The sequence below is a fragment of the Aotus nancymaae genome, unplaced genomic scaffold, assembly GCF_030222135.1.
Source record: "Aotus nancymaae isolate 86718 unplaced genomic scaffold, 86718_ANA_hifiasm-v0.15.2.pri h1tg000033l, whole genome shotgun sequence".
NCBI classification, from domain to species: Eukaryota; Metazoa; Chordata; class Mammalia; order Primates; family Aotidae; genus Aotus; species Aotus nancymaae.
The window spans coordinates 56,487,946-56,509,940 of record NW_026988447.1 but is presented as its reverse complement, the minus strand read 5'-3'; the positions used below and the strand labels follow the sequence as shown (position 1 = coordinate 56,509,940).

The window sequence follows — 21,995 nt, the reverse complement described above, 5'->3', positions numbered from 1 at the left end:
GTGGTTTTGGCAACTAACCTGGGGTTCAGTTAGGAAAGAAGAAATGCTATTAATTCAGGAAAAAGCACAAAACAGCCTGACAGTAAACTGCTGGGAGCAGCTACAAGCTGAAAATCTGACACAGGCTGCTAATTTGAACAAAAGACTTAAACAGCCAGGACACATAAAGATGCAGAAGCAAGTCTGTGGAGAATAACTACAGCTGAAATCAGAGGGGTATCTTCATATGACCAGCTGTGGAGGTCCTCATCGTCTCACATTGATCTTTCCATTTAAGATTGAATGGAATCCAAGTTTTCCATAACTTCAATCTTGTAGTATTAAGTTCAGTGACTATCAGCCACAGTACCTAATGTGCACTATATTTGAAACAGGATCCTGTTTTTGCATCAAACAAAAGGTTCCATTGTTGATTAGGGTATCAGTATTAAAACTCTCTCTCCTTTCCTCTTGCATCCATCAATTGGCTATATGTAGACACAGAATTGATGTAAACTACACAAGATTTAGCTATAGGAAAGTGGGTCCTATTCATTCTGTATTAGATTCCTTAAAGGTAAGAGTTTTGACTGAAGCCGCTTCTCCTCAACTCCTTTGCTATTATTTTTTAAAAATTCAAATAGTGTATTGAGATACCAGCTCAAATAGTGTCTTCTAGCCAAAACATAAAAAGCTAACAAATAAAAAAACCCACACAAACAACTACCATCTCTAGCAACCACAAGGGACAACAAACACACAAACAAAAATTGGTCTTCTATTTCTATACAGAAAGGCAAGGCAAGGCTGGAAAACTCCTTAGGAACATAACATTTCTGAAATCTAACAATGACCATCAAAGGTCTCAGTTAGTCTTAGAATTCCAAAATAAAACCTTGACTGACTTTTCTTCAAACACACATTTAATACATAGCAAGAAAGTATTTCAGGTGACCTTATTTTATCTTCTAAAATGGTTATTGGGACAGTTCACATAACACTCTTTTGCCAAATTTACATAATGATGAGAAGAATCAACAAATACTTAGATACTTAGTCAATGTAAGAAAGGAGGAGACAGCTTCAGTCATACAGAAATGACTCATCAGGTGTTTCCCTATAAGCTTCCAGGATTTACCATCTGCTAAATGGAATGGTGGCCGGAACGTCCTGACTGATTAGCTGCTGCACACAGAAAAATCTCTGGTTTTTCATTTTACCATTTGTTTTATTTGTATAAGTCATTATCAATTAAAGGAGTAAAAAAATTACTTTTTAACCTGTCTGAAAAAACCTCTAGAATACCAGCTTAAACCAAGTAATGTTTTCCATGATATTTATTACCCCTGAGAAGATCCAGTTTTCACTGCCCTAATAAATAGCACAACAGGACTTGAAAAATATGTGCTGATCTGCCTGGGTGCTAAAAGTATCACCAACAATTTTGATTAACTTGTCTTGACACTGAATGCATTAGCTATACAATATTCTTCTTGCTTAAAGGCTAATTAGAATTCAAGGCAGCATGATACCTGCTTTTGAGGATTACAGTAAGAACATTTGTTGTAATAAGAACCACCAGGCAGCCAGTTTTGGTAATGATTGATATGTAAAATTATTGAGGGGAAAAAAGAATGAGAAAGTAGAGTCTGTCCCAAAAACACTTATTTCCCTTAAGGATCAAATTTTAGTATAAATTAAAACATCTTGGTGGCACTAATGAAAATGAACTATAATAGCAGGTTTATTTAAAATCCAGAAAACATACCTGTCTGACTTTTTTTTTCTTAACAAGATTACATCATGAAAGTATATTCCTTGTATTTATTGGAGGTTTCATTCTGGCTGCTAAAAATCTCTGGTTTCTGGTTATATGAGTTTCCTAATTGGACTCTCCAAGCATTCAGCTTCTAAGATAAACTTTGTGCAGGCAGGAAATAATTATAAGTAACGATAACACAATGTTATTCGTTTAACCAGTACTCCATTTTCTTTTCCTCTTTTAGGAATTCATTTCACATCCTACGTTGCTTCCAGAAGTTTTTCTCTGCTATTTTTAAACTGTGATTTGATGTTTGTGAGGAAGGAATCTCATCTCTGGTGGATTAGAAGATAAGCTTCTATTAGATTACTGAGGACTGTACTTAATCCTGAGATTGCCAGAGTAAATGCTCCTGCCACCTGTAAAAGCTAGTCTTTATATAATTTACTGGCAAGAATGATTTGACATGCTGGGATATAAAGAGTTAGTTACTGTCTCATACCCTCCTTGTCCCCAAATTCTTGATCTGAATGTCGAATTTGCACTAAGGTGGCAGCCAGAAAGAAAAATACCAATCTTTGAAGCACAATAATACTGTGAAAACGTATTTGCCACCAAAATTATTTCATATAATTTTTCCTGTATTACATCTCCCTTGCTCCACGATTTTTCCCCCAATTTGCTTTCTGAACATGGTGAAATAAACTGGTGGACAGTTTTTTTTTTTTTTTTCTTTTTGAGATGGAGTCTCGCTCTGTCACCCAGGCAGGAGTGCAGTGGCATGATCCTGGCTCACTGCAACCTCCGCCTCCCAGGTTCAAGTGATTCTCCTGCCTCAGCCTCACAAGTAGCTGGGACTACAGGTGTGCACCACCATGCTTGGCTAATTTTTGAATTTTTAGTAGAGATGGGGTTTCACCATCTGGGGCCAGGCTGGTCTCAAACTCTTGACCTCAAGTGATCCTCCCGCTGGGATTACAGGTGTGAGCCACTGTGCCTGGCCTGGTGGTACATGTTGAAAGAAGGAAAAGCAAGTGCTGAAAATCTATATTTATGAAAAATTTCTTAGGTTAGGCAACATTGACTGGAGCCTGGAGAATTTCCATCATTACATGTCAAGGGTTGCTTTTGCTTTTCCTGTGAACAGTACCAGGAAGAACATGGACAGTGCCATGTCCTATGTCCACAACATTGTGCTCCTTCATCCTTTGTTCCTGGGATACATTTGGGTAATAGGAAAGGGGTATAGTGTGATGTCATGTTTTGAGAAAAGCCAGGTGATGTTTACTGCTCTTAAAGTAACATCCCCCCGTCACTGCAAAGGAGTTTTCGGAATTTACATCTACTAACCTACAGAGTACACATGGCTTTATATTCTCTAGCTTAAAATTACACTAGGAAAGACTGTACAGAACATGTGCATAACCAATCTTTCCAATAGTTTGAGCTGCCCTGAAAGAAAGAGATAATGATAACCAAAACTGGTATAGCATTTACTACATGCTTGGCGATACTTTAAGAATTTTACATGGATTAGTGCATTTAATTTTCACAACTCTCTGAGTTATGGTCAATGAGTCCCATCTTAGGAAGAAAGTGAAGTACAGAGAGATGACAGAAGTTGCTCCACATTATATTATTGATAACGGGTGGACAAGGATCTTCACATTGGTGGTCTGTTCCGAAGTCACTGCTCTGTCCTGCTTACTGCTAGGGTAATGTAACCATGGAAAGGGGGTAAGTAATATATTTACATTTTTCAAAATAAGTGTAGAGAGCAAAACCTAAAAAAAAAGGAACTTAGAATTGTACTCTTTTATGTGATATCAGAAAAGCTGGTTACAATAATTTTACCCGTTAAAAATATGTGAAGGCTTGTTTCAGAAACTAATTTTCTGGGCTCAAATCTTATTCCAGAAGATCAATGACTGCATGGTACATTATACATAATTTAATTTTCCCAGTTGAACATCGTGACACTATATGAACCATGAATGCACGAAATAGGAATTCCAAATGTCTTCCATATGGTAAGAGGACTTTTGGATACTTCTGCAGGAAGCTTAAGAGTAGCTCAAAATTAAGTTATGCCTGTTCTTAGTGACTTTTATTATGTATGCCTAAGGTATTAGCACTTTTCTCTGAGTGGGACCCTGAGGTGATGGATAGATGAGTCTGCTGTCTGTATTTAGGCACTTTGCTCATTTCCTGAGAGCTGTGGAAGGCATGTGGATGCTCATTAAGTTTCCAACCATTCCCCGAGAGCAACAGGTGGTGAATCAAAGCTTCCCTGGTATGTCGTGGCTGGTTTCCTCAAAGTCTTGGAAATAACGGATGGCATCTGCATGCTCTCTGTAGCACCAGCAGATAAGAAGGAGATGAATAGCAACAGGAAGTATTTCCAAAGCATAAACAAACACACAGGTCTAGGAAGATTATGAGTGATGTTCTGGCAACTACACATACTATATCCATACATGGTGGTTTCATCTTTTAAATACTGTTACTTGTTCAAACTATGAAATCATAGTTAACTGTCATGTTAACTATGTCATGTGGCTACCTAATAGAAGAAATGTAAATTAAAGGAAAAAAGAACATTCTAAGTTAAGAAAACTATGACATAAAATTATAAGCCTTTAATTCTACATTTATAAATATCCAATGAATACTAGTAGCTGTGATGTATCTTTCTTTTTTGAGATGGAATCTCACTCTGTTGCCCAGACTGGAGTGTATGGGCATGATCTCGGCTCACTGCAACTTCCACCTCCCGCGTTCAAGTGATTCTCCTACCTCAGCCTCCCGAGTAGCTGGGACTACAGGTGCCCGCCCCCATGCTTGGCTAATCTTTGTATTTTTTTTAAGTAGAAACGAGGTTTCACCATGTTGGCCAGGCTGGTCTCAAACTCCTGACCTGAGGTGAGCCACCCACCTTAGCCTCCCAAAGTGCTGGGACTACAGGCGTGAGCCACCACGCCCAGCTGATGTATCTTTAAATTGTCTCCTTTTCAAAATTACTAATTTATAGTGAGCACTGACTACATTATAAGGAAAGCATATCTCTCCCACATCCTGATTAGAGTAAGGAGACGAAGTTTAATAAACCAAAAACAGAACCTAAGATTTAAATCAAATACCAGATAGTTACCCAACAGTACTTGATAATTATGTAGCAAAGTATCTCTAGTGATTGATGAAAAGATTTTTTGCCAATTAATAGCTTCTTCCTACTATAGTCAGCAGTCAAGGAGAGAAAAATAAAAGAAAATATCAGAGCTACCTGACCTCGACAAACTACATCTGGGCCATTTCCTATGACCCTAGGAATAAAAGCATTTGCTAGAGGTGGCAAATCATTTAACATCCCTCCCAGCTAGAAAAAGCTCAAAACATTCTGACTAGTCCACGGATGACTAGGCAGATTCCAAGGGTCCAGTGGGATATTTTTGGTGGTGGAGGATCCAAAACTAAAGTAAGATGATGATGATGTAGTATGTGTAATCAAAATTGCTTTTGTATAATCAGTATCAAAATTGTATCAAAATTGCTTTTTTTTTTTTTTTTTTTTTTTTTGCTTTAGAGGGAAATAATCAATCCTCATTCTCAGCTACTCTTTCTCTCTAAGAAAGTGTTTCAAGCTCAGGAGAAGAGACAACTGGATTTCAAAGCACACAGGTTCCCGTGAGAGGAGCTGGTACCCTAATAACCTACAAGCACTTGCTGCAGAAACTGCTCCAGCACTTCCTAAAGCCTCTCCTTTTAAATGCCTTCTCCTTTATTTATAATGCTACAAGGTTCTTTTTAATTAACACTAAATACCACTTTATTATTTGTTTTAAAATTGTTATGATCTTCCCATTATTTGTAAAATGCCATCTTCTTTTTTTAAGTGTGGCTTTTAGCTAAGGAATGCCATAATTTAACTCTATAATATGAAACCACCTATTAATTTGTGAAGTTATTTTTGCTACATGTCAAATGATAAGGAAGTGACTTAAACTCTTTAGTAAACTGTTGTCACAGAGTGCACTTCACCAAAGAAGTCAAAGACTAAAAATCTACCAAAAGGACATATCTGAACTTTTGTGATACTAATCTAGAAACATCAAGCAAAAAGCCAGAATTAAAATTGCTAAATGTCAACCAAGAAGACATAGCTTTCGTGGCTATTAATTATACCAAAATATTCATAAAATATTATATATGATATCACATGACCTCTGAGAACTCAATAATTTCATATGTCTATCCTAAAATCGTATTATTTCACATAACTCACACTTGAAGCAGAACCTTCATAAAACAGTATACACAACTCTCCTCACACTAGAAGTAGGAATGCTAACTTTATTTTTCTTTTTTTTTTGAGACAGAATCTCACTCTATTGTCCAGGTGCAATCTCAGCTCACTGCAACCTCTGCCTCCTGGGTTCAAGAGATCCTCCTGCCTCAGCCTCCTGAGTAACTGAGATCACAACTGGCTAATTTTTTTGTATTTTTTGTAAAGACAGGGTTTCTCTGAACATGGTATAACTATAAAAAATAAAAATAAAATAAAATAAAAAAGACAGGGTTTCACCATGTTAGCCAGGCTGGTTTCAAACTCCTGACCTCAAGTGATCTGCCCACCTCGGCCTCCCGAAGTGCTGGGATTACAGGCATGAGCCACTGTGCTTGGCCTAGGAATGCTAACTTTAGAATGGACTAATGTACAACAGAGATTGATTCAAAACTTTGGAAGATGAGAACAACAAAAGGAAAATGTATTTGCATTATGTTAACCCCTATTAAGTAGTTCTAGAATATAAAAAAACTTTTTAAAATAAGAAGCTGATTTTAAAGGAGCCACTAGAGCTAAGGCAGTAGAACTTTAAGCCTTGTCGGTTGCCATGGGAAAATTTTTAAACAATTTTTTTAAATGCTTTTAACATTTTTAAGTGATTTACACCAATGTAAAACAATGTTTCCAAACTAAGCTTTAAGCAATTATTTCAAAAGATACTTAGAAAGTTTATGGAGACAGTGTATGTGTTGGGTCAAAATATTTTAGTAATATGATTTGTACTTTGAAGGGATAATTATTGAGAGGAAGTAGAAGATAAATGTCTTAGAGGGATTATTTTAATGAGTGAATCACAAAAACAGCTGCCTAAATGTTAGATTTATGGGGTTGTTAAGACTCTAATTCTGGTCAAAATCTGATAGGGCCTTAAGAATAAAATTAAAATGTGAAGGTAAAGAGACATTTTAGACTTTAAAGAATTTCTATGACTTCAAATGAAGTGACATTTACCTTTATTTAAGGGGCAATGGTAAGTTAAATGGAGAAACAAACAATCCATATAGCCATCACAAACTTTAGAGGTATCTGTGCTTAATTTTTAATTTAAAAATTTAGTTAGTTAAGATGGCTGGAGAGTACCTAGAGAACAGCATTATATTTTTAGTTTCCATTTTTTCCCTATTTTCCTCCAATTTGGGTGAATCTCATAATAACAGTTCTATGAAGCCAAGACTGTCCGTGCAGTATTTACCTTTATCCCCGGAAGTCCAGGAAGCCCAGGAAGCCCTGGTTCACCCTACATAGGAAAATCATATAGCATTATAGAATGATATTCACTCAGTCACAATATCTGGAGAAAAACATGGCAAATTTGTTCCTAGCTCAATACTTTCTACAAAGATAAATATAAAAACTGTCTACTTTCAGAAAGTTTGGTGAGATTCTACAATTCAGTCAACTCTTGATTTAGAAATGGGTTGACCACTTCATAGACTTTTTGAGATTTTCTCTCTTCCTTTCAGTTCACTGCACATTGGTATCTCTGTCAGATGGCGAGAAAAAGGAGTAAAAAGAGGAGAAACTCCCATATTTTATTATTTCTGTATTAAATGATTTGTTGGGGAGGCTGAATCTATTTGCCCAAATGAGGATAATGTGTGCATTTCAACAATGCATCCTATCCCAGTATTCTCTCACCTTAGATAATCAAGAGTTGGCTGTATGAACAGATGGTCACATCAAAACAATATTCATTTGAAGTCTTTCTCACTTAAAAAGCATAGTAAGCTTTCCTTTTCATTCCTGAATTATGAAAAGATAAATGAATACTTAAGATTAAACCTAACTCCAGTCTGTATTCTGACAATTGTTGAGTCTGAGCAACCCTGCTTAGCAGCTTAGGGCTAATGGTACCATGCAGCTGTTGCTGAATACAGGTTTGAGATTAAGTGGTACATTTTGGGTGAGCATATCGGAGTCAAGCTTAACCTTCTCATTTTCACAGAGTTGTCTACATTATTTTAAGCCCAAAGTATGATAACAAGAGGTTCCATTGCTTAGAAAATCTCCCAAATTCTACTAAAGAAGTAGAAAGGAATCTCAGGAGAAAATGAAAGTCTTCTCTGTTGGACAGAACTGACTATTTTTTGTGGAAATAACATTTGAAGGCAAAAGGGTGATACTATTTCATGATGGCCAGTTAGTGGGACGACAATTGTATTAAAAGATACAGGAGCATTAAACTAACAGTGAAGTAACAAAAGAAAGCATTTCCTTTCATCTAAATGCCTTAACAATCCTCATTTCAAGGAATATCCACCAAGTCCAACCAGAAGTTTCATCTTTAATATTATTACTTTCAAATTACGAAGCACCATAGTTTGTTCTGGTATCATCACGAAGTGATGTCTGATACTGCTTGTTAAGCTGTGTGATTAGACAAAAAAGGACAATGGATTTCTTGATGATTTAGGTCAAAGTTACTTCAGGAATGTAAAAGAAAAACGATTCTGTCTGAAACCATATAAATGAAAGTTTGCATTGTGAACAATAAGACTAAAATGAGATTAAGCTAGAGGAGAAAGGCTGATTATCAAGAACTTGTTTTTCTGTTCAAAGAATGTCTAAGTAGATTAAACTTCACACAGATAAAACCTTACATATTTGATGTTCTTTTACTTTCTCTTTTACTTTTCAATCAATGAGTTTAAGAGGATCCAGTAAAAAGAGCTTGTATACATTTTTTGCTTAAAATTCTCTTTTATGTTATGGCCCTTGAAAACAGTAAATTTCAATAGAATATACAACAAATAAAAACAAACATACTGATGGCAAATCTAGGCTTTGTATTGCTTCAGAAAAGTCCCCCCCATACTTATTTTTGCAGACATCCTATCTGAAACATTTGTGGAAATATATAGGTTGTTACATTATTGTCCAACAGGTGTTCTCATCACATCTTTCCCTCCCACCAAATGAAAGGATTGGATGACTACTTTAAAAAAAGATATTTATTTAAACATGCACACATACATAAACACACATCCATTTTTCTAATCAAGAAAAAGATTTGTAAGACATTACGGAATATTTTATATGTAGATTGACTACTTACAGATATTGAGCATTTAACTTTTCTCTACATCATATGTGTACTATGTATATGTGTTAGGTAATAAATGTATTTTTTAGTGAACAGATACTTTAGAAATTCTTATTTCTCATAGTTTTTATATTTCATAATTTGACCTTTCCAAATTTATGTTTATTAGTTGACATGATGAAAGATTATAATACATGTAATGTTACCCTTTGTGGAACATCGCTTAGCATTTTTAGGAAGACATTTTTTCCCACATAAATTCTGTCTTTATACCATAAAAGGTTATCTTCTAACTACGATAAGTGTGTCTAACCCAAAGCCCACGGGCCACATGCAGCCCAGGATGGCTTTGAATGTGTGGCCCAATACAAATTCGTAAACTTCCTTAAAACATTATGAGTGTTTTTTTTTTTTTTTTAGCTCATCAGCTATTGCTAGTGCTAATGTATTTTATGTTTGGCCATAGACAATTCTTCTTCTTCCAAAGTGGCCCAGGTAAGACAAAAGATTGGACACTCCTAAACTAGGTGATAGTTTTTCAGTAACTTCTCCATTCTTGCCTAGTCCTTGGCTCAGGAGCTTCTCTCAAGAACTCAATTTGGGGATGCACAGCCCAAAATTTGAAATCAGATCTTGGTCAGAATTAGGATTTGGTTCATTATCCCATTCAAAGGGGATATCAAAATAAATCAAAAGTGTGACTTATCTGTGTAAAGTTTAACCTTCAGGGTTACACTTTTGCTTTTTTTTTTTTCTTTCCTTTCACCTTTCACTCCCCATTACAGGAGACCCTCAAAATCAGGACTCTGCCTTCACCTCATGTCCCTGCTAGAGTGCCCTATAGTTTAAGAGAGTTCAACTCTGAAGGGCCCTTCTGATAGGAGATCAAGTAATTTTACTCCTTTAAAATTAAAATATTTATTTTGAAAAGATGTGGGAAAGTTATGAAAGAGAGAATTAGGTGATGAAACACAATACCTATTTTATAAATCTACACACTCACTCTACAAGCACATATATACACTCCAACTCACACATCAATCACATACTAAACTCCTGAGGCTATAAAAGAAAGAAAATTCAATGGAATTATTCCTACATTATGAATGTAACTCTAGATATCAAACCCTTATGCTGTAAAAGACCACACGGTGGGAAGTTAATTGATGAGCTTTTCGCTGTGTCACAATATTCTGTACTTTTCTGGGAGTGTCTCTGACACAGGACCCTAAGTGCCAATGAACCCCCAGCATAGTTCTGCAATGGAGAGAAAAATGCTGTGGAAGATCTCTTGAAGCGATTCTGTACTCAGTTCAGTTTATTTCTCTAACCTACGTCAGCAGCAAGCATGGGCATACTTTACTTTTAAATCAATGTTGGGCCTAGTATTGCCAATTCCCAATATTAGACAAAAGAAGTCATAATAATGTGGGAATATGAGATTGTATCAAAGGGTAGAATCTGGCCTAAATATTAATGGAAAAGATGATGCCCACTTTAGGGCACATACTCATTCAGGAAGACTGTAAGCTCTTAACGATTCTACCCCTTCTCTCAATATAGTTTTAAACTGGTTTTTAATGCAATGCAAAGGAAATCCAGTGTTCCCATGTGTAAATCTATAAACTTCCAGAATGAATCTAAACTGTATTTCTAAGTAATCATTATGATAAGGCAAAGTTTTATTAAGTAATTGAAAATCTATTTGAATATTCCACTCTGAAAACAGTGAAAACCATGTAAGATTATAGCAGATTTGTTTTGGTTTATTTTTTAGAGACACAACAGTCTTGCAGACTTTTTAGCAAATCACGGATTTGGAGAGCAGTAAAAACTTAGCCTTTAAATTCGAAAGACTAAGGGAACTAAAATTAGATTGTCTGAGAAGATCAGTTGCTTTTTCAAACCAAAGCAGACCACAGATCTTTGTATCACTAATTCCAAATTTCTTAAAGAATTGATAGGAAATCTTAGAAAATAAATAGTAAAATTTGCAGAGTTCTGCTAGGCTCTTTGAAAGAGTCTCAACTTTACCTCAAACTGGGCCTAATGAGTCATTGCTCAGACTCAGTTTTAAGAGAAAAAACTGTTTTTAAATTAGAGAAATGTTAAAAGAACATGAAAGACCTTCTCAAAAATTATGTCTATCCTAAGTGTTTAAAACAAAGCAATTATCCTCTCAATGACTTCACGAAGGTGGGAACATTATTTTACTATGTCTTAAGGTTCCAAAATACAAGAAGGGATTTATTCTTTTTCCCCTTTCCTGTCAATGAAGTAAATTTATTTTTCTGTTCATATGTTTATCTACAACATAAGCTACTGCTAGACAAAGGCAGAGTCATGATCTTAAGAGATTTAACCTAATGTAGAATTCACACTTACTAGCCAGCTACATCTGTGCTCTAAAATCTGACTGTATGGCCATTGATATCCAAATGCTCAGACAATAAACTGCTAGCATGTGTTTCCTGTTTCAGACTCAAATGAGAGTATGAATCTAAACATATTCACTGCATGTCCTCTAATTTATTGCTAAAGTGACGTACAAATGAAAAAAACAAAAACTAATGTATCCAGAAAATGGTATGGCTAGTGTCTCTAATTAAAATTTAGTTCATTAACAAATTTAGTGTGTTTAACAATACCATAGCACAAGCAGATGTAAATCACATACAAAATTATCAGCATGGAAGCATTTGCAATGATAGGAAAAGGAATATAGTTCATAAAGAATTGTCCATCACCATTGAGACAGTTTACTGACAGAAACATCAAAGCAACACAGCCAGTTATAGAAAGATTTTTTCTATTAAAAATTATTTTAAAAAGATAGAAACATGCATATTACCATGAAGCATGCAAAGATAAATTGTTGGCATTCCAAACACCTGATCTTTGTTAGTTTCAAACAGCTAAGCACATGTAGACTTTATTTCACAAAGCATCCTTTTACATGTAAACAGTTTGTTTGCACATTGTGCTATGGTCATCATCAAGACTTTTTAAAATGCAAAATAACCAATAACACTCTAATGCAAAACATGAAAGCCACATCATTTTGTAATAATTGTTTTCATATTACACAGTGGATGGTAGATATAAAACGGTGAATATGAGACAGTAAGATCACACTAGAGATAGAGATATTACCTTTTGCCCTGGACGACCAGATTCTCCAGGTTCTCCCTGATCAAAGAAAATCAAAGATGAAAAGGGAAGTCTTACAAGAATTTTCTAAAACCCTGAGGCCTCTGGCCACCACCACAGGGATGTGCTAGCCCCTTCTTCACCACCTGTCTTTTATTTCCTTTATCCTGTGACTCTACATCTCACTAGACATAGGGATTTTTTTGTTTTTGTTTTTGCTGTAAATATACCTATAGATCACATAAAAATCCACATTTCTATAAAAACCAATCAGAAAGAGAAGGAGTGCAAGACTTCTTATTTAAACCTTCATCAAGTTTCCCACAGATATTCCCTGTTGTTTTTGGAAGCCCATTATTGCAAGAGAATAGAAACAAAGTTATAACCATCAAAGTTGCTAAAAAAGGAAGAGAAAGTAGAGGCCTATAAAAATCAGTACTGTAACTCCTGGAATACAAATACTTGCAAGGTTATAGTTACCTTAATTCCTGCAGCAGATGATCCAGGGTCACCCTAAAATGAAACCCAGGAGAGATTATGCCACAAGTTATGGGAACAGGAAACATCACAAGCACCCAGAGAGCCATTACCGACATGGGTACTCAAAGGGACCTCATGACTAATGGACCTAACTATGCTCCATAAGACTTCGTACCAGTATCTCAGCTGTTAAGATGTCAAAAATTTACAGGATAAACAATGCACTTCCTAAAAACATGGGTTTACTTTGAATACAGATCCATAAGGACTACATTCCCTGAAATAAACATAAATACGAATTTCTTCTTTTGATACATTGTGAAGCAATAAATTATAATGTAGGGATATGGAACTTTTGGCTTTCTCTATTCCTGGAATGTATTAAGGCCATTAGCTATCATTTACTGGGAGTTCCCTGACCCTTTTGCTCTTCAGTGAGTCAAGGTTCAACAGATGAAGTCAGAGGTTAATGATGTCGAGTTAGAAAAAGCCACGCCACAGATCAGTTTGTTTTCCTCGTGAAGCACCGTCACAGTTACAACAGGCACGTTTTTTCCAGCTTTACACTTATTTCATTGTAACTCAGTCACCAGGAAGTTACAGGATGATGGATGACTTGTGGGTGAGGGGGACACATGTGAGCTCTGAGAGAAAGTCTTGAGTCAGAATCTGTTATTTTAAAAGGCACTGTATTCCAGCCAGATTTCATAGAGGGTGACTACTTCTCTAAAGGAAATGTGTTATAAATAAGCAGATAGGAACTAATGGAGAAAAGAAAAAGGAGGGAGCTGGGAATGTTGCTTATTTCTGAAATGAGGCCAGCAAAGGGCCTAGAATTTCAAGTTCCTTCTAGCCCTCTCTGTCTCATGAATATGCTAGAAGGGAAAAGAAAGGTCATTTGAGACTGTCAAGAAAATAAAAACAGCCACAGGAGGGAGGCACATATTGGGATTTCCTCAGCTGTCTCATCTGTACAAATGCTCAAGGAGCTCCGGGGGCCCATTTCCTTGTTCTAGATTCCAGAAGCTGCTCATCAATCTCTTTTAGAGACAGACGTAAGGACTCAAGCCTCTGTACACGGGCCACTTGCCCCGCTCCCTCAATTTGTCTCCCTTCTGCCCAGGGCTGGCACTTTCTCCCTTCAGTTCTTGCCTAAGCAGCTTTGCCTCAAAGATCCCTTCACCAACCAGCCTAGACACATCAGACACGTGCCCCTCATGCACGCATCTTAACTCCATAGCATCATGCTCTGTTCATGTCCACTGCAGCTCGCTTTGTAATTGCCTATTTATGTTTCCTGCCTATTCATTGTGTGTCTCTTCATGATACAGTCAGCTGCATGTGAGCAGATTCTGGATCTATTTTTATTCAGTGCCCTGGCCCATAGTATATGCTCAATACATGTATGGTGAATGAATGATCAAATCTCAAAGAATTTTTAAACAGGTCAATTGTCAAGGATCAAAATGTAAAATTCTTTAGGAAGGGAAAAAGAAGCTTAGAAAAGAGAAAGAAATAGCAAATTCGCTTGTTAAAGAAACAGATAGTGACGTGAGTTTCTTGACATCTATAATTGCTATTCCTCCTGTTGAAAATTAAAATGTAACTAAACATAAAGAGGACCCTAATACTCTCTTACTGTGGAATGAGACTGATTTATCTTGCCAATCATTAATATCCCATTGAGTTCCAAATGGGAATCAACATAAATATGGCCAATAAGAATACTTATTTCTGTTTCTACTAAATTAAGTCTGAAAGTCATCAGTACCAATGAATCAGGTTTACAATATTTTATACAATAACATCTTTGAATTCATAAAAGCAGTTTTGACTTTGCAAAGTTCCTACTTTATCTCATTTAAACCTCATTAAATTCTCATGAAATAAAGGGGGCAGATATTACTATTTCCATTTAATAAACAAGGATATAAAAGCAGCTAGAGGTTAAATGAATTTGGGGCTTCCTAAGATCTACTGCCATGTTATTTTTTCTTTCTTCTTTTTTAAATAGAAAAGAATTGTTGGCTTATTTCATTTCAACAACAGGACCATAAAGGTTGTAGTAAACTTGTGAATACAAGGAAGTTGCTTGTATTAATTGTAATTTAATTCAATATCTTAATGGAAAGCATCCAGATAATCTCTAATGTAAAGACTAGATTTAGTTCTCATAAAAAGCGAATGGAAAGAAAAAGACAGTTTTTTGAAAAGCCAATACATTTGTGGAAATCTGAGCCATTTCATTTGATGGACAACTAAGAGTGATTTTATTTTTCTTTTTTAAAGACTTAGAACTGTGAAATCGCAAGGAATTTTTATAACTTTTCAGTAGTAACATGACTTCTGGAAGACAATCACAAGTTAAACATTTTAAAAGATAATGCTACAAGTAGTGGAAACAAAACAGTGTGTGTTTATAATCCTCCTTCCCCCAAGAGTGAAAATGAATACTGGATTAAAGTAGGGGGAAAATCCACAGCTATGTCTTAAGTATACTCAGCTTTATCAGTCATTTGGCTTGGAAAGAAAAATTTCTACAGGGTAAGTTATAGTTATAGATGAGGAAATACTATGAGAAGATACTTGAGATAAATGAATTTGACTTCACTATTTTTCATTCATGCACAGTTTCCATTTTTGTTTGTGATTATTTTCTAAACAACACTCAGTAGATAATTATATGTATGTGTTAATAAGGCACATGTGGATATATGAAGTGAGTGGAGTGACTTATTTTTATCATTCATTAATTCATTCAACAAATATTTATTGAGCACTAATTATGTGCCAGACATCTCTATTAATAGATGCTGAGAGCTGGGAGACAACAGTGAACAATGCAGTTACAATCACAGTCTTTGTCCTGCATTAAAATGATTATTTTCCAATATATGTAGTGCAAAAATATTATTGATGGAAAGCATGAAAGATAATTTTTCTTTCTTTCCTTTTTTTTTTTTTTTTGAAATCTGGTATAGGTAGAGATTGTCATGTTTGGAAAATTCTGTGACACTATGCATGCACAGAAGACATGATAAGCAAATGCATGGCTATCACAAGAATTATAAAGAGTGCAGTGGGAGGATATAGCAGGTGACCTACCCAGTCTAGAGGAGAGTGAAGGTTCCTCTAGGGAAATGACTTATTAATTAAGTTTAAAGTGGACTGAAGAATGAGTAAGATTAGAAAGTGGAAAAGTGGCGATGAGGAGTCGGGGGAGGAGGACAGACAGCAACAGTGTTCTAAGTTACGTGAATGACATGTGCTAATTAGAGAAGGCTCAGCACTGATTAGGGTGGGAGTGCCCACTGGGATAGGCTGTCATGTGTGATTTTATGAAAAGAAGACAGTTTGGTTGGCTCCAAATATGATGTGCCTTCTTAGGCTCAGAGGATGCAAGTCAGAGATGCATTTTCATACTTCTTATTTCATGCATGCATCTTTGCTATGTAGATGTAAATTATGAAGATGAAGATAGTGTGAATACACATAGGAATGGAAATGGGGAAGAGGGGAGCAAAAAAAAAAGAACAGATCATGCTAAGAAAGTGAAAGCAGAGTTTTTGAATCAACAGACATAACTGTGAAGAGTAGAGTGATGTGGCCAAACCATTTAGTATGCCACACAAATACCCCATTTCACACAGGAGAAAACAGATAAGAAATCAGTTTCTACATTTGTTGGTGGGATTAACAATCCAAAGAGTGGGGCACACCCTTCGATAGTAACTCTACACATGACTGAGTTCTGTCTTTGGCAGGTTTACGCTCTTAAACCTGGGGTGTACCATGGTGATTGGCCAGAGTGTGCTGAAGCTGCTGGCCAGAGAAAACCCAGCCTCGTGGTTTTTATAGTTCCACAGTATTTCCAGATGACCAGTCTGGAAAGGTTTAGATTACTTTACCATCCAAAGGCGCTGAGGTGAATCAAAAGGAAAAAAAATCCTATAAAGTCAATAAATGACGTAATTTACTATATCAATGGCAGAAAAGAAGCATTTTTAAAAAACATTTTATATCTCAAACTCGGTAAATGATGAATGAGTTTCACATACTGAACACAAAAGCCATGAGAAGAGTGTTTCCAACATGCTGGAAACAAATTATATGACAGAAGCAGGAAATGTTTAAAAAACACATCAAAAATTATATTCCAATTACAGCATTTTTGGGATAAATGCTACAGGTCAGATTACATATTATACACATTACAGATTCCTATTTACAATCCCCTGTTTAGACCCATTGAAGGTTTATAGAAATGATTTCCGTTTTAACTGAAGCATTTCTTATACTTAATTTCAGCTGACTAATAAAACTTTTTGATAAAAAAAGAAAAACAATCTAGTTGATTTCAATTTCCATGTGGGAAGAAAAGCTAATATTTATTGAGAGTTTATTATGTGTGAGTCAGTATGGTAAATGATTTGCATTAATATATAAAATAAGAACAGTATTCCTTTGAGATGACCTTGGTCTTTTCAAAGAAAAAAGCTGTTTTACCATTGTAAAATTAAATTTCAAAATATTTAACTTTACAAGGTGATTAAAGAAACAATTATTGGCCTACATTCCAAAAACGAAGCTTTAAAAAGACATATTTTAAGCATAAAATTCTCTACACAAAGCCACATAGGCATAGTTCAGATGTAGTATAAATTTTTTTCACTTGAAAAAAATTGCCCTCTGCGTAGAATATTTCCTTTCTTTTAAGTGGAAAGAAAGGAAATATTCTACACAGAGGGCAAATAGTTGGTTAACTATGGCCAAATTCAGTTGGCCACCTGCAAGACCCAAGAGCCTAAAATGGTTTTTAAAAATCAAAATAACAATAATATTTCATGACACATGAAAATTACATGAAATTAAAATTTCAGTGTCCAGAAATAAAGTTTTATTGGAACACAGCCTACTCACTTGTTTATGTATTGTCTATGGTTGCTTTCACGCCGTAACAACAGAGTTGAGTAGCTGTGACAGAGACCACATGGCCCACACAATCTAAAATATTTATGTCCTGGAACTTTACTGACTTCTGCTTTTAAGCAAAAACAAGCAAGTTAGATATAACACCCAGGTTTATATTCTTAGAGTTTCAAATTTTGACTTTGAGAGTAATCAGGGTATATCATTGGTCTCATTTGCATTAAACAGATTCATGCCATATTTGATTGCAGAATGACACTTAAATTTGGCAGATAAATAAAATGGGACTACAGAAGTGAAACTCAACTGTGGGGAGCTTTGTCCCCCTAGGTAACATTTGACAATGTCTGAAGACATGTTTGATTGTCACAACTTAGATGTGCTATAGGTGTCTTGTGGGTAGAGGCCAAAAATGATGCTAAACGTCTGACAGTCCCATAACAAAGAATTATCTGGCCCCAAATGTCAATAGTGCTGAGGTTGACAAACACAGATCTATAAGAAACTGAGAGTTCACTCTAATTTCTAGACTCCTTGAATATAAATACAACTGCTACTTGGTGACATTCATTCATTCCTATCATACGTGTCATATTTATATTAATACTTATGAGAAGAAGAAAGATAAATTTCTTTTTATTTTGTGGCTATGTTTTTTGTGACTAACCATTATCCATCTGTACTTTAATCATTTTCAAAGTGGAATAGTCTTAGTCTCAACTGTAAGCCTAAATAAATAATTCTTCATCACTCAATTACTTAGCTTGATTTAAATTAAAACCCATCTGACTTTTTTCTATTTTCAATTTCTTAAAAGATCTACTTAATCCTTAACACATAGCACAAGTGAAGTAAAACATCCTTCCTATGTCAGAAGTACCTATAAAGTATGAATCCAAGCAAAAGCTATGATAGACTGAGGAAAAGTAAGAAGAGAGGAGGCAGAAGACGAGACACAAGACTACTGCAGTATAAATGCTAATAATGGTTTAAAAGACCCTCTGCCCCAGGATAGAATACAAAGCCTGACAAAATATCCAGATTTAGTGGAATTTGAATTTAGGTAAATTTTCAAGACTACATTAGAGTGTCTAATCAAGTGACATTAACTTATAATCAAACTGTTCTCTTCCTGTTCTTTTTAAAATTATTATTTCAATAGTTTTTTGGGGAACAGATGGTGTTTGGTTACATGGGTAAATTCTTTAGCAGTGATTTCTGAGATTTTGGTGAACCCATCACCCAAGCAGTGTACACTGTACTCAATGTGTAGTCTTTTATCCTCACCCCCTCCCACCCTTTCCCGAAGTTTCCGAAGTCCATTATATTATTCTTATGGCTATAATCGAACTTTCAAATCTCATTCCAATCCTTTGACATGTTCTCTCCTAAACTGGTACAAACTGATTCCCTTTAGGACCTCCATTTTCACATCCCTGCACATGAAGTGGGTGTCCCATGTATACTTCAATAAGTGTTTTCATTCCTTGAAAGCCACATTACTGAAAACTTAGCTACACATTTTCTAGAATTTTTGATATATCATTTTACTTTCAAAATATTCTAATTTATGGATAGGAGCTTGTGGAATAATCATCTTTTATAAATCAAATATTTAAATGTTTTCTAATCTTGGAGAATGATCTCTGGCCTTTTCATGTTAAGCAATTCTCACTTATTTTCATAAACTTGAAATAATACTTATTGTTCAAGAAGTGAAATGAAAAAGAAAAAAAAGAAAGAAAAAAATACTTATTGCTCAAATATGTACCCTTTCATAGCTTACAAAACTGTACCTTTTCGCCTGTGTCACCTTTGGGGCCATTCTCTCCAGCATCTCCCTGAGGAGGGGAAAAAGGGACACATGTAAAATACATTGGTGACATTAAGCAAAGAGTATTTTTCATTATTTTAAGCTTTCCTTAATATGCTTATACTTGACCAGTTGTCTGATATTAATAAAAGAAATTTTATTTCAATGAACATGGCTGAACAGTTTTAAACTATTCCACAGCATTAACTGAAAACAATTACTTATCTGTCTTCCAATAGCTTATTGGGGCACGTAAAATCTCCTTAATTCTGTCTCTGCTCAAAGCTCCACTCAAACAAAGGCCTTCTCCTGACAGTTCCCTGAATATGCCATGGGCCTTACCACGCTGCGTCCTTCTTCGCACCATTCCTGTCACCTGGATCCCTGCCCTCTCTTTCCCTTTCCGTCTGTATAAATCCTGCCTTGTCTTCAAGCATATCTCAAATCTCCAGGGCCTCAAAGTACATGACAGGCCCTCAAAACCTGTGGACTGAGTATTTATTTATCTGGGCCTACATGGTTTGCAGGTATGGAATGAATGTTTTATGCTTTACTAGAAAAATTTTTAAAAATCATAGTTAATGCTTTTTCGTTGTTATTTTTGAGACTTCCTATGCTATCCCCCCACTGACATCTCCTTTCTACCCACAAATCAATGCATTATGGAAATAAAGCATTCGTTTATTATCCATGCTTTCTTCCTTAAATTCTGAATTCAATTTAGTCTTTAAATGTTATGTGGAAATGTTATGGACTCTGGAGCCAAGGGGACAGTCCAGTTCCAGCACCTACTGGGCAAATGAAATTCTCTTTGATTCAAGCTTCTCCTGTGTAATATAACGGCAAGGATAATTTACACGGTTCTAAGAAATAAGTACTACACTGTGTGGAAAGCAAATAGGACAGTATCTGGCACATCATAAGCCATTAATGATAACAATGCATTGCTATTCACATATTCCATAGGCTGGAATGCAGTCACTTTCCTATTACTCAGAAAGTTTCTCAAAATAGGACAGAAACTATTGATAATAACTTTCTTGGGAGAGGGGAGAAAGAAAGTAGGGGAAGGTAACTTTCACTTTTTTCTCTGTATTTTGTTTTATTCTTTCAAATAAGCATGAAGTTAGTTTGCTTGGGCTATGGTGACGAATACACTGCAGCAGGCCACGAGAACCTGGGACGCTTTCTCTGATGAACGCCTGGTATGGTGCTGCTATTGCTCCTTTTCCCTCCTAATTTCTATACAAAAGAGGCATCCAGTGACTAATTAATTTCAAGTTAATTACCATGAACTGATTGGATACTAAATAAATGTCCTAGTAATGTGTTATGAGGGACCTTTGATAGGCAGTTGATTTGCATGCTTTTTATAAAATTGCTCAAAAATCCCTCTATTAAAGAACAAAACAAACAAACAAACCTTCTTAGTAGGGAAACTGGCTCAGAATGGTTGCAAAGTGAAGGGGTTAACTGAGCCGCCCCCGTAGGGAACTGCCCTTTCCACTGACATATTTTGCTCTCCTTCCATTAAATAATTTTTTTTTCTTTACAATGCTGAAAAATACAGTCATAATCCAAAATTTTTCTTGATCTTTAGATAAATTTCTTTTGAGATTAGAGGTTATAATTCTGATACATCAGAAAGATCATATCACTTATGAAGAGCATGATGTAGTATTTTGGTAGTTTCCTACTCAGCATATTTTTCAAACACTATTAAAATAGGTAGCATGAGAAACAGGAAAGTAAGTATCATAATCCACAATGAGAGCCTAAAAATAATCAGGACAGGCCCAAGTAAGAAAAAGAGTCTAAGAATAATTTAACACTCTGCTTTTCCTGTTTCTCTTTTTGGTTTTTATGAGAATTCTTTGTGGGCAACCTTCAGATAATTGCTGCAGGTAAACATCTGTATCCTCTTAACCTAGTGACATTAGGAGCAGTAGAGAGAGATGTGGGTACTTGGAAAAGAATTAGAATTGCTTAGCAAGTAGGCAGACCAGATTTTGCAGGCCTCAGGATATTTTAAGCCCATTTAAAAACCAGACATAAAATGTTTAAATATGTTCCTTTTCTCTTCATTTTTAAATATTTGTTCTGAAGGTATATCAGCACCTTTCTCTTTATGTTTTAAAACTTTTTTTACCCAGATTTTTGTCTATACATAAGAATCACACAATTTCTTCCTTCCACTAATTAACAGTTTAAAAAAAACACAGGGGTCACTATATCTATATCTATATCTATATCTATATCTATATCTATATCTATCCATCTATATATATCTATCCACCTACCCACCTAGCTATTAATCTACTCACTCATCCATCCATCCGCACACCCATTCATGCATACAGTTTAGTTGGGTACTTCTTTGGTGTGCCAGTGGTGGGGAGTAGGAGGAGAGAAATACAGGCAAAATCATTCTTACCTTTTCACCTTGTTCTCCAGGTTCTCCCTGAGCAGAAGGACAGAGATGGAATGACATCAA

General features: G+C 35.6%; 1 protein-coding gene across 1 annotated transcript in view; it reads right to left on the bottom strand.

The window, feature by feature from the left end:
* COL25A1 (collagen type XXV alpha 1 chain) overlaps positions 1-21,995 on the bottom strand; it is a 510,463-nt gene that overhangs the window by 73,472 nt on the left and 414,996 nt on the right. Inside the window, exons 14-18 of the mRNA XM_064384022.1 lie at positions 21,936-21,962; positions 19,485-19,529; positions 12,760-12,792; positions 12,283-12,318; positions 7,279-7,323 (exon numbers count right to left, since the gene is read on the bottom strand). Coding sequence (XP_064240092.1) covers positions 7,279-7,323; positions 12,283-12,318; positions 12,760-12,792; positions 19,485-19,529; positions 21,936-21,962 — 186 coding nt within the window. The remainder of the gene's footprint in view (positions 1-7,278; positions 7,324-12,282; positions 12,319-12,759; positions 12,793-19,484; positions 19,530-21,935; positions 21,963-21,995) is intronic.